The sequence below is a fragment of the Onychostoma macrolepis genome, chromosome 11 (assembly GCF_012432095.1).
Source record: "Onychostoma macrolepis isolate SWU-2019 chromosome 11, ASM1243209v1, whole genome shotgun sequence".
NCBI classification, from domain to species: Eukaryota; Metazoa; Chordata; class Actinopteri; order Cypriniformes; family Cyprinidae; genus Onychostoma; species Onychostoma macrolepis.
This window is the reverse complement of record NC_081165.1, coordinates 13994507-14007435: the sequence shown is the minus strand read 5'-3', so window position 1 is coordinate 14007435 and position 12929 is coordinate 13994507. Positions and strand designations below refer to the sequence as shown.

The 12929-nt window shown below is 36.5% G+C and overlaps 1 protein-coding gene across 4 annotated transcripts in view; it reads left to right on the top strand.

Annotated features, from left to right (window-relative positions):
* diaph3 (diaphanous-related formin 3) overlaps positions 1 to 12929 on the top strand; it is a 412973-nt gene that overhangs the window by 17826 nt on the left and 382218 nt on the right. For 3 of the 4 annotated variants that reach the window (XM_058790775.1, XM_058790773.1, XM_058790772.1), the window contains exon 2: positions 1947 to 2091. The exons of the other annotated variant lie outside the window; for it this stretch is intronic. In XM_058790775.1, the coding sequence (XP_058646758.1) occupies positions 1947 to 2091 (145 nt within the window). The remainder of the gene's footprint in view (positions 1 to 1946; positions 2092 to 12929) is intronic. 4 annotated transcript variants of the gene reach the window in all.

Genomic DNA, 12929 nt, shown 5'->3' with positions numbered 1-12929 from the left:
ACAAGAAATAATGAAAATTATCTTGTGATTTTAAAATAAAAAAAAATAAAAAAATAAATGCATTTACATAAATGACACCAAAATGAACACCCAAAAAGGCATATATTTTAAAATAAATTTACATTTGATTAATAAATAAATTATAATGTCTGTATGAAAGTGCAACGGGAGTCAAGCCCGTATTCCTTATCAGTAACCATAGCGACAGTGAACAAAGTAAAATCAAAGATGGCGACGTCCATGATACTGAAAGTTTTATCACTTCTGACATGACAAGAGTCCAATCGAGCCGTGAGTTCTTTCGTCAAATCTTCATTAACTGACAGCAGCTTTTAAATTTGGGTGGAGAGCGGTGTATTTCAGTCGTGCGCAGAACGCAAAACGGGAGCGGCTCCGGTGGATAACTGACGGGATCTAAAACTTTAAGATGACACGTAGCTCATTTCTCCATCACTGTAAGTTACCGAAATCACACATGATAACACGCACAACACGGTAGACGCGTGTTTGTGCGGCAGAGCGGCTCTCTCTGTGTATGATGTGACAGACAACTAGTTGTCTAGTCCAGTTCTGTTCTAACAGCGCATGTGTTCCAAGAATGCGGTTGTGAGTCCTGAGAATTTACAGGTGTGAGTTCAGTTACGGAATGCGGTTGTCACGCCCGTAAATAACCGAACTGTGTGTGAACGTAACCGTATTAAGGACTCAAATACAGGATTGACAACCGTATTCTGCTGCTGTGTGAACGTGGCCTTAAAGTTAACCAATTAACAGGTTTTTATTGTTGCATTTGTTTTCTGTTAGAATAATTTTTTTTTAACTGTGTAGCCTGTTTTTATTTAAGTGATTTGAAATTTAATTAATTTATTAATGGTAATTTGTAGTGCAACCTCTGCCTGTATCCAGATGTTTCACATTGTAAAATTTAAACTGGTTCGTATTTCACTTGTAAAATTGGATCTTTTCTGTACTTGCATTGGAGAAATTGCTTATCTTGCTGCAAATCCCAAATTATTTCAGCTGGCTCTTTGAAGCCATTTCAGTAATGAATGTTGGAGATGTGGACATTGCACACTTGGCACCATGCTTGTTTTGCTGTGTAGCATAAAATGCAATTTTTTTGAATTTGATTATTAGGAAAATAGGGAAGGTTATTGTATTTACATCATTGTGAAAATAAGGACCCTTATTTTATAAGGAATACCATTTATTCCAATAAGCAAGAAGCAGAGCATTGCAAGAAGAGTTTGAATTCTTTTAGGATACTGTGTAGGACAGAAAGTCCATTAATGCTGGAAGACAAAAATGGCCCCTGTAGATCTAGACAGTGATATTCTGTAGGGTGACTGCTCAGTGTCTGAGAACACTCTAAGCCACTGCAGTAGGAGTGTCTGTATTGAACAGGGAGAGAGCATAGACTCCAGCAGCTACCGCATGAGCGTTCATGACTGGCATGATGAAAACCACACTCTCTGACACACACACACACACACACACACTCAGAGATTGTTTCTTGTATCCGTGGCAACAGTGTGTGCCATAGAAGCAGAACCAGAGTGGTGCAGTTGAACCCAAACCTGTGGTTATGGTGATGGGACACTGACGCTTGTGATGTTTGTTGGTGAGGCCTTCAAGTTGGGCTAGTTGACAGCGCTCCTGTTACGCGCCGCATTCCGAAGTGAATGTTGCATCCAAATGATGTGACTGCAAGATTACCATCCTGATGTCTCTGAAGCTGTTTGGGGACGAGGCCTGAAGAAAGTGTGATATGGTTTTGGGATGGTGTCTTTCTCCCTCGTTCCTAACCTCTTGGCCCTGTCTGTCACTCCCCTGATGCGCTGATTGCTATGCAGCTCTGAACTTGCCTTTGGCTCTTTATCCCGACCCCAGCTGTATCCGTGGAGACCAGCTGTCAGCCCAGTCAATTCCCCTCTTCCTCCTGACAGACCGCATCGCCCTTCGGACACAAACCTGGAGATTGGAGGAAGGCCAGAGATCTGCACACAGACTGAGGCAGAGATGGATACAAATGAAGACAGACGGATAAGCAGACATGCACATGCAGATGGATGTGTCCTGGTGCTGGCGGAGGTGATGTTACCCAAACAGAACTGACGTAAACTTACTTTGGCTCAGTCATCTTATTTTTGCCTGATTTTGATATCTCTATCGCACCTGACAGAGTAATGTTCAAATTCATAGAACTTTTTGTACGGTCTTTTGGGCAAACTTTAAACTTCTTAAATTTAAAAAGTCGACCACTGCTGTGTAACTGCAGAAATAGATCTCTTTTTATTTATTTATTTTGTTTGTTTGTAGTTGTTCCATGGCAAATGCTCTTAATATAACAATTGGAGCGTCCCATAGAACAGCACGATTGTGGATAAACTGAGAATCACGATTTTTTTTTTTTTGTTTCAAATAGAGATTACGATACAAAATAATGTGACTAAATATTAATTTCTGCAGTCTATAAAAGTGTTTCATTAATTTGAATGAATTATTAAACGCATATAACCTAATGTATTTCAAATATATTGAATACACCAATTTTTAATATTAAAATTATGAAAAAGTGGTTTGAGTGAATGATTCAATGACTCCCTCATAAATGCTTCACTTGTTTCATTACTGGATGAATCAGAGTTTTTGAACAAATCTCTTGAAAGAATGATTCGATGACAAATACATTTTTAAACAGTCACTTATCACCACCTAGTGGAGAAACAGTGTAATCTACACAAACATTATTTGAAGCGCCAATTACTTTTAAAAGAAGCCTTGCTCTATTTTGAGCATGACCATAGGCATCAATATTTATATCTTAACTAAAAATTGATATCCAAACTATAAACTTTCACACCGGTATTTCTGTGATAACATGACTGACAGAAATAATACTGTGTAGTTGAAAAGATTGTTTGTGAAGCTATTTCTTACCTAAACAGGGTAACTGAGATTTATAGTCGCAGGCGAATCGTTGTCATTTATACATTAGACCGCGTAGGTGTCTAAATCGAGATTGAGATCTTTTAACAATTAATCGTGCAGCTCTAGCGTCCCGTGATGTTAAGTGTTTTGTTTGGCTCGCCAAAATTCTAACACTTAAAGCCAAGACTCAAACTGTGGGTTAGTGGGTTATCACAATGTATGAATTATGATGCATCTTTGCATATGATATTGTGAGACATTTAGCCCTTTTAAAGTTTGTAACCAGAACTTCTAGTAATTTACGATGACAAATCTTTAGCTTAAATTTAGCATGTGTGCCAACTGCTGTTAGAACTTTAAATACTGGGATCTGAGTGTGAGTAGGGGTGGTTGTTACTTGTTGTCTGTTATGTAATTTGTTTGATTATCTTAAATGTATTTGTGTGGCAGAGCCAAAGACAAAGTTCCACTTGTGGATAGGGCTGGGAATCTTTAGGCACTTCACAATCCATTCTGATTCCGATTCTGGGAGTGGCGATCCGATTCCAAAATGATTCTTGATCTACATTTTGCCATGCCATTGATCTATACTAATTAATTCTTCTACTGTGCAAATACATCTTTACAACTTTACATTTTAACCAAAATTGGAGTTTCCTTTGCTATGCGTTCTTTAAGTATTCGAAAGTTTACCGACAATCATAGTTGTGGGTTTTTCTTTTTCCTTCAGCATTATTGTCGTTTGATTATTACTGTTGAGATCATAGACAGTGGCAGCTTTAATAGGCTGCATTCACACTAATGCATAGATCTAATTCGACATATCAAATGTTTTGTCCTGCTCTGAAAACATAACGGACTGTTTACATCAATTTCGTATAAAAGTATTCAGAGATGCAAGTGCATTTTGAAGTACTTCAGGACAATACATAAAGCGCACGTGAAAGTCTGTCAGTATGCGAGTTTCGTGCATCTAATATGTACTGCATTCCAAACGGCATAAATGAAAGCATATCTAAAGTAAAACACTGAAATAACAGCGGGTGGAAGCGCACACTGTCCAGCAATGCGCATGCGTCTCACTGCGCATATCCTATGCAATGAAGCTGCCGTAATTATCTCTAGTGTGCCATATGCGGGGGGGAAAAACAAGCTCAGAATTGCTTCTGAAATGTTTAGAATCTATTCCGAATCGTTGAAGAGAGAATCGATTTTTCTTTTCTCCCACCCCTACTTGACAAGAAAGTGACTGAACTAAAAAGAGAAAAAAATAAAAAATAAAATTGGAATTACAAATGAGCTGTAACTTATTTTTCTTTAAATTTTTTCTTCTCTTTTTTTTTTTTTTTTTGTATTGATCATAGCTCCCCTTATTTTTTGTTCTGCTTATTTCTGCAAGGAAAACATATTTGGGCTTTAACCAGAATGATGTTATTGACTTTGAAGTCTTTCAGGGGATGAATGAAGTCAGATGGACACCACACGCTGGGTTATTTATTTATTTAGTCAGTTTTGACTGCTGGAAATACCCATGAAAACTTCAAAATATCAATGTATTAAAATGTTGTGCGATTTGGTATTATTTCTCTCCTCCGCCCTTTTTTTTTTTTTTGTTAGGCAAGAGCTAATGTCACAGTCTCTCAGCAAACCACATCCCTTTTCTCCTTACATACAGCATGTATCAGCATTCCTCTTAAATATCCGGTTCAGTCTATCGCATGCACATGCGACATGTATTCCTGTCACTCCACTCATGTGACGTGTCGAGACCGGAGTAGTGATCTGACAGATGGCGATGGCATCTGCACACTGTGCCCGATTGCTGCACTGCCTCTCCGGTCTTGACATCCAAGGTTAAGACAATCACTGGCAGGTGGGTGTGATTGAGCCTAATGGACTGCAATTGACATGATTAGCGTCTCTCACCTCTACCGAGGTGCTACTGGATTGATTTTAATAGCCTCTCCTGGCAAAGTGTCGATGGAGAAATCTGTTTGGCATTCATGCACGTTTCGTTAAAGCTTCAGCTTGACCTTCGTGCTATTAGGCCCCCTGCCATCTATTCACTCATTACTCCTTCCCTCTTTTCTTTTGACATCCATCCGTTTGGCGTGTACATTTGTTTTCTATGTACTGTTTAATTTGTTCAGATCTCACCTGTGTCAGTTCCATCCACTTATTTACCTCTTCACTCCCGATTTCAACCATGCTAAGCATGACATGGCAGGATAATCATAACTGGTTGTATAATTCATTTTTGGGATTTTATTTTGTTATGTGATTTTATGATGCTTTTCATGGTTATGATTGTTTTTGAATGTGGTTCTTAAATTGTGCAGCACTTTGGTCAACAGAGTGTTGTTCAAAAAGAGCTAGATAGCTAGCTAGATAAATAAATAAATGCTACTATGTGTTTTATTCTCCTCATCTCATTGAGTCTAGCTTGAAGGAGATGGGGGTTTCCTAGCAACTGTTACTGGGTGAAACCCATAACCTTGATCTGGTATTGGGGAAACTTTTGTTCTTTCTCAACCTGACCTTGCTGTACCATAACTGTGCTATCCAGAAACCCACGATTGTTGAAAAAATCATTGCCAGTTTTGTTCAAAGCAGTTGTTCTGCTGATTATTCTGCATCTAATTTTATATAAATCTTTAGTGAATGTACATTTACGTGCAATTTTAACTTTCTGTGGATGTTTTGGAGATGTTGCAGGATAAAAACACAGCTATCTCTGACATTGACAGAAATGACCTTTCACTGAAGACTGATATGAAGGATGGCATATTGCAGTGACCTAATAATCAGTGTTATTTATAATATGTGACCCTGGACCACAAAACAAGTCATAAGGGTAAATTTTTCGAAATTGAGATTTATATGGAGTCAATTTAATGCCGCATATATATGCAAAAGAAAATAAAGTTTTGCAAATAAAAATAAAGAATTGCAAAATAGATAAATAAACAGAGCAAAAGCAATGATTTTGCAATACATATTTTCCATGGCCATATCTACTAATTTATTTGCAATGCAGCTTTATTTTGCGTTTCAGTCAAGTTTGAGCTTGCGATACCGTTTTCCCTTTGCGCTTCACGTTTCTGCGCGTCTCACTTTGTGGCGCTGTTTTGACATGGGGGTGGAGTCAGGGGATGGGGCGTGTACAACAGGCCTGGGCATGCCTCCCTGGAAGTGATGTCATCGGCCCGAGACGCAGATTACAGCTGATCCAGGCACCGTCATTGAGCAGAGGCATGTGGGTGGATCGTTTCCTTTTATTCACTAGCTTTAAAACATGCATGTTTTCATTTTATTAACAAATCTATGTGTGTATTAGCAGCGTTTGCTCAAGTTAAAGAAGTTGTTAATATGAACATCTGCTGTTTATTTCTCTCAATGTGTGCACACTTTTATAGCATTAAAATGTGTATTGTTTCATCTGGTTAACTAAATGTGCATTAATAGTGCTTGTTTAAAATCTCTTAACCTGTGCACAGCGCTCTTTGTTTACATTAGTTCGGAGTTACTGCTAGTTTTAATGTAAAAGAATGCAATTAACTTCACAAACTATACATCATTAAAAAAAGATTAAAAAGTATTTTTGGTTTAGTTTTGTCGTGGCCACGAGATATTAAGTCCTGGGAACGTGATAATACTGTATGTCGTGGCCATGAGTTTAATCATGCATAAACAAACCTGCGTGACCATAGCAACCTGGGATTATCAGAGACTGATCAAATATATTTATCCATCCCACAGTCCGTTGATCGTGTCTTTTTATGTAATATATGTGTATATTAGGCTATTATTATTATTATTATTATTATTATTATTATTATACAGCCCTGAACGTTAAGAGATCGAAATGAAGGGAAAATAAATCAAATACATAACAACGAATATAAAAATATTACCAATACTAATAAAATACATGGACTTACAAGACTTGTGGGATGGATAAAAATGTTTTCTTGTCGGCCTATTTTATTACACTTTATGTAACATTTATTCATAATAAACTTAATTCGAATGTTGTCTACATCGCGATACAGTCCAGTACGTAGCCTATGGTTAACACTTCAACCACCAGAGGTCGCTGTATGCCTAAAAGCGCCAGCGGGTCAAATTCACCCATGCCATGACTACTGTTTTGATATGGCTAAAAACGTAGTTTGTCACTGTATTATGCCACTGTCTTCACAATGTCTAGAGTCATAAAATTATTATTTTTGGTCATCAGCTATGTTTTTGTCCTGTTGTTTTAAGTTCACAGCTATTTTTAAGCAGGTTACACTAATCACTTTTCTTAATGATGAATATAAACCAGCCTGCAATGACAACGAGAATTACGAGGAAATAAATATATATTTGGGTGTTGTAATATTATAGCTAATAAAATGTTTCAAGATAACCCATGTTATTTCAATGACTAAAACACCCTAAATAGACTATTATAAGCAATACTAATTCACCACATTGCAAAGGATGTACAATGACAAATTCAAGTGCACAGTTTCACCTAATTAATTAATTTGTTTAGTTATATAATTTATCATTTGAATAAGAGAACAACACCAATAAACTTGGGGTAATCATAAAAATTGTTTTATTCATTACATCATAATTCAGATTTTTTTTCAGGAATAAATAAGCAACACAGTAGCGAACCATAAACGATAAAAAATTGCAAACACAAATTAATATTTAATCCAAAGTTTGAACATTTATGAGTAGAGGAATAAACATCTTCATTTGAACGTGATGACAGGAATTATGCGTAAATTTGTCCTGATGGCGCTTATAGGTATAAATGCCCTATTTTTGTTCTGGTTTTATCTAAACAATTTTTTTTAACAATAAACAGGGGATTGTAAATAACACAATTTTAGTAAAAGTCAATGACTGTAAGACTTGGATATTTTTAATTGAAAATATATTATGTAGCCTATTTGAAAAACAGCCATGGGTAAAATTACCCCGTGGTGGTGTTAATATAATAATTTAATAATGTATTTTTTTTTGTATAATTTCTTAATTAAAAATAAAATATTAATAAATACATCTCTGATAATCCCAGGTTGCTATGGTCACGCTGGTTTGTTTACCCATTAATATATCGTGGCCACGAGAAATTTAAATCAAAAAGACTCAAGCTTCATTTTTTTTTTTTAAACTTCCAGTGCCAGTCATTTCTTAATTTATGCCAGGAGTTATGTAAATGAAAAACGAAGTCGAGATGGATATGAAGCTTGAGTCTTAGACCTTTTTAATGATGTATAGTTTATGAAGTTAATTGCATTCTTTTACATTAAAACTAGCAGTAACTCTGAACTAATGTAAACAAAGAGCGCTGTGCACAGGTTAAGAGATTTTAAACAAGCACTATTAATGCACATTTAGTTAACCAGATGAAACAATACACATTTTAATGCTATAAAAGTGTGCACACATTGAGAGAAATAAACAGCAGATGTTCATATTAACAACTTCTTTAACTTGAGCAAACGCTGCTAATACACACATAGATTTGTTAATAAAATGAAAACATGCATGTTTTAAAGCTAGTGAATAAAAGGAAACGATCCACCCGCATGCCTCTGCTCAGTGACGGTGCCTGGATCAGCTGTGATCTGCGTCTCGGGCCGATTACGTCACTTCCAGGGAGGCATGCCCAGGCCTGTTGTACACGCCCCCGTCCCCTGACTCCACCCCCATGTCAAAACAGCGCCACAAAGTGAGACGCGCAGAAACGTGAAGCGCAAAGGGAAAACGGTATCGCAAGCTCAAACTTGACTGAAACGCAAAATAAAAGCTGCATTGCAAATAAATTAGTAGATATGGCCATGGAAAATATGTATTGCAAAATCATTGCTTTTGCTCTGTTTATTTATCTATTTTGCAATTCTTTATTTTTCTTTGCAAAACTTATTTTCTTTTGCATATATATGCGGCATTAAATTGACTCCATAGATTTCTACATAATCTGAAAGCTGAATAAATAAGCTTTCCATTAATCTGAGGTTGCAAAAAAAATCTAAATATCGAGAAAATCGTCTTTAAAGTTGTCCAAATGAAGTTCTTAGCAAAGCATTTTACTAGTAAAAAATTAAGTTTTGATCTATTTACAGTAGGAAATTTACAAAATATCTTCATGGAACATGATCTTTATTTAATGTCCTAATGATTTTTGGCATAAAAGGAAAAATCAATAATTTTGACCCATACAATGTATTTTTGGCTATTGCTACAAATATACCCCAGTGACTTAAGACTGGTTTTGTGGTTCAGGGTCACACATAAGGTGGTGAAATGGCTAATGTTGTTAATTATGGCAGTAAGTCCTTTTTAATTAGACGGGTGCAATGAGGGATTGAAAAAGACCAGAATATTGAGTAGAGGGAGCATATTTTATTATTATTTTTTTTTTTTGAATGATTTATGTCTTCAATAAGGATGTTTGTGTCCAGCTTGTAGTCAGAAGGCTTGGCGGTGCAACCTGATTTGTATAAATGGGCCTTTTCTGCACCGAAGGTGATTCGGAGGCTACCTCGAATGGCAATCCAGTCTTCTCAAGGCTCTCTTGCTTTCTCTGCCAATTGTTGCTCTAGCCTTGTTTGGAATAGTAACAAGAGGACTTTTCAATAACTTTGACGCTCATGCAAATGATGGCATTCATTCCAAGGGGAGCACGATTACTAATGCGTAAAGAATAGGATTAGTCACGTCAAACAGTGGTTGCACAAGAGCTATATATTGCTTTTCTCTTTTATAATGATTCTCTAGACACATACCCGCACACTGTTTCTCTGCTTTGTGATCGCTATTATCTTTAATGTCTTCCTCATATGAGAACCCACACACAGGGCATGTATTCACTTACTGCTATGTATGAATAAATTAATCCCAATTAACCTAGTTGACATTGTAGCCAAGGTTTTGTAAAGTTTGACTCGGAATTTTGTTAGGGGGATGAGTGTGTGTTTATGCTTGCACTTGGCTCAAAAACTCAATCCCCTGCCAGTTCTTGAATCGGTGACATCTCTCATGCTGTTTGGCTTCATGTAGTGTGCAATGTCTGAGGCCAAACATCTCGGTTTTTTATTTATCAGTAGGACTTGGATGGATAGATTATCTGTGTTTCAAAGAGAATCTTAGAATCTTTGATTGTACTCGTTACAAGAAGCAGCAAATAACAGAAATAAGAAATTGAAGAAGAGATGCATTGGCTACACTGAATAATCAGTTTACATTATATAAACATTATTACTTAACATCCACTCTTTGGTCTCTTTCTTAACCATTCATTGTCCTTCTACATGCTTTACTCTTTGTGGTCTCTGATTTATGGGTTAGATGTTTGGTCACTTTTTGTTCAAAGCGAAACCACTTGAAAACATCTGATGTAATAAACATTTTTCCACATGTTTTTGAAAGAAAACGCTCACCGAGGCTGCATGTATTTAATAAAAAATGCAATAAAATAGTAATATTGCCAAATTTAAAATAACTCTTCTATTTTCATATATTTTAAAATGTAATTTATTCCTTTGGAAGAGTACGTTTCAGCAGCTATTGCTTCAGTTGTCAGTGTCACATGATCCCTCAGAAATCATTCTTATATGCTCAAGAAACATCTATTATTATCAGTGCTGAAAACCGTTGTGCTGCTTAATATTTTTGTGGAAGCTGTGATACTTTTGAAAATGTGGAAGCCGTGAAAATTCAATGAAATGGAAATATTTTGTAACTAATTATCTTTGCTGTAACGTTTAATCTATTTTATGGATCCTTGTTGAATAAAAGAGTTAATATCTATCTTTTTTGAATTGCGTTTCATATTTTTAAGTGATTCATTTCTAATGAGATGTCAGCTGAATGAAAGTGCTTTTAATAGGTTCTAATTTATTCAGGGGTCATTGCATTGAAGCACTAATGCTACATCAGATTCTGATACCGTGGTTGTTTTAATGAGCCCAGTCATTTGTGTGAGTTTGAGAGTGTGAAAGAAACCTCACTGCTCATTTCCCTCTGCCAATCTACCCAAAGCATTATGTACATGTGAAGGCAGCATCACCCTCAAATGGAGGTCATAAATACAGAACTTCCAGACAAGGCCTGTCACAAACTACTTTTTGTTGGGATATATTGCCCCAGGAATAAATGTGATAAACAATCTAATTCTCATTTTAAGACCGTTTTATGCCACTAACCTTATTATTATTATTATTATTATTATTATTATTATAATAATAATAATAATAATAATAATAAATATAGCTGCAAGCAGCAATCACGGGGCCAAGCACTACAGAAGCAAACAACAGACCAACTGCAGAAATGAGTAATTTAAGCCATTTTAGGATGTTTTTAGTGAAAAAGGCTGAAAAATCATATATAAACATAGCAATATGATTTATTGGCTTATCACGTTTGACTAATAGGTGGCGCTGTTATCAAATCGATGTGGTGTGTTCTGTGTGAGGTGGCAATGGCACACACAAAGTTTGGTGTCAATACGCCAAAGTATTGCAGAGATACAGCCTCAAGTGTCATAATGGCATCATGCTTCATATTCGTTGCTGTATTATTTGAAAACGGTTTTGTCTATCGACACGAAATCCATAACTTTTGGTCAGCATGGTCTGGAGATGATATGATTCAAATTTGGTGAAAATCGGACAAACGGTTTAGGAGGAGTTCGAAAAAGTATGTTTTCCACATAAATCAAAATGGCGGAAAGAAAGTTCGGCTTATTATGACATAATTGGTATGTATGTTGTCGGCATGACCCAAGGAATAATTTGAGAACAGTTTCATTACGATCGGCTAATGCAGTCAAAAGTTATTAGCATGTTTGGAAATTTCATTATTAATGATTAATTAATGGTTTATTACTCTTGACCAATAGGTGGCACCGTTACCAAACTTATGTAGCGTGGTCAGTGTGAGGTCACAATGTCACGTACAAAATTTGGTGCGAATATGTCAAAGTTTCGCTGAGATACAGCCTCAGATGCAGTATAGCATCTTTCCAGCCAATTCGTTGATGTGCCAAACGAAAACCGTGAAATATATCGACACAAAATCCATAACTTTTTGCCAGCATGGTCTGAAGATGATCCGAGTCAAATTTCGTGAAAATCGGACTTACGGTCTAGGAGGAGTTCGAAAAAGTAGGTTTTCAACATGAATCAAAATGGCGGACAGGAAGTTTAGCCAATTATTGCAAAATTGGTATCGATGATCTCGGCATGACCCAAGGAATCTATCAACATCAGTTTGATTACAATAGGCTAATGTAAGCAAAAGTTATTAGCATTTTTAGAAATTTCATTATAACTTTTGACCAAAAGGTGGCGCTGTCCCCAAACTTTTTGAGTACCATCAGGGCATGGGGCCGAAGAACCACACTGAGTTTCGTAACGATAAGTTAATGCGTTCGTAAAATATAGCATTTTACGACGAAATTCAACATGGCCGACGGCCAAAATGGCTGACATGGGAAAATTTTATATGGTTGGACTCGGCATGATGCACCAAATCTAAAGAGACCAGTTTTGTGATTTTTAGCCTAACCGTTCACAAGTTATAAGCAAAAATATGCATTTTTCATATCTCCTGACCACTAGGGGGCACAGCGCCGAAACACTGCAGGTAGCCTCAGGTCATGTTTGTTATAACACCCACCAAGTTTCGTCTCAATATGCCAAACTGTTGCGGAGATATAGCCTCGGATCCATTTTTGCGTGGTTTTCGGCAAATTCGTTAGCATGTTTTTCGAAAACGCTTGGACGAATCGACTTGAATTCCATAACTTTTTGCCTGCATGGTCTGTAGATGATCTGAGCCAAATTTGGTGAGAATCAGACTAATCGTCTAGGACGAGTTCGACAAAGTAGGTTTTACGAACAATTCAATATAGCGAAAAAACTAAACCTTACGATTTTTGAATTTTGGACTTCATTCGACTCGGCTTGAGCCAAAGAATACGAGTATTT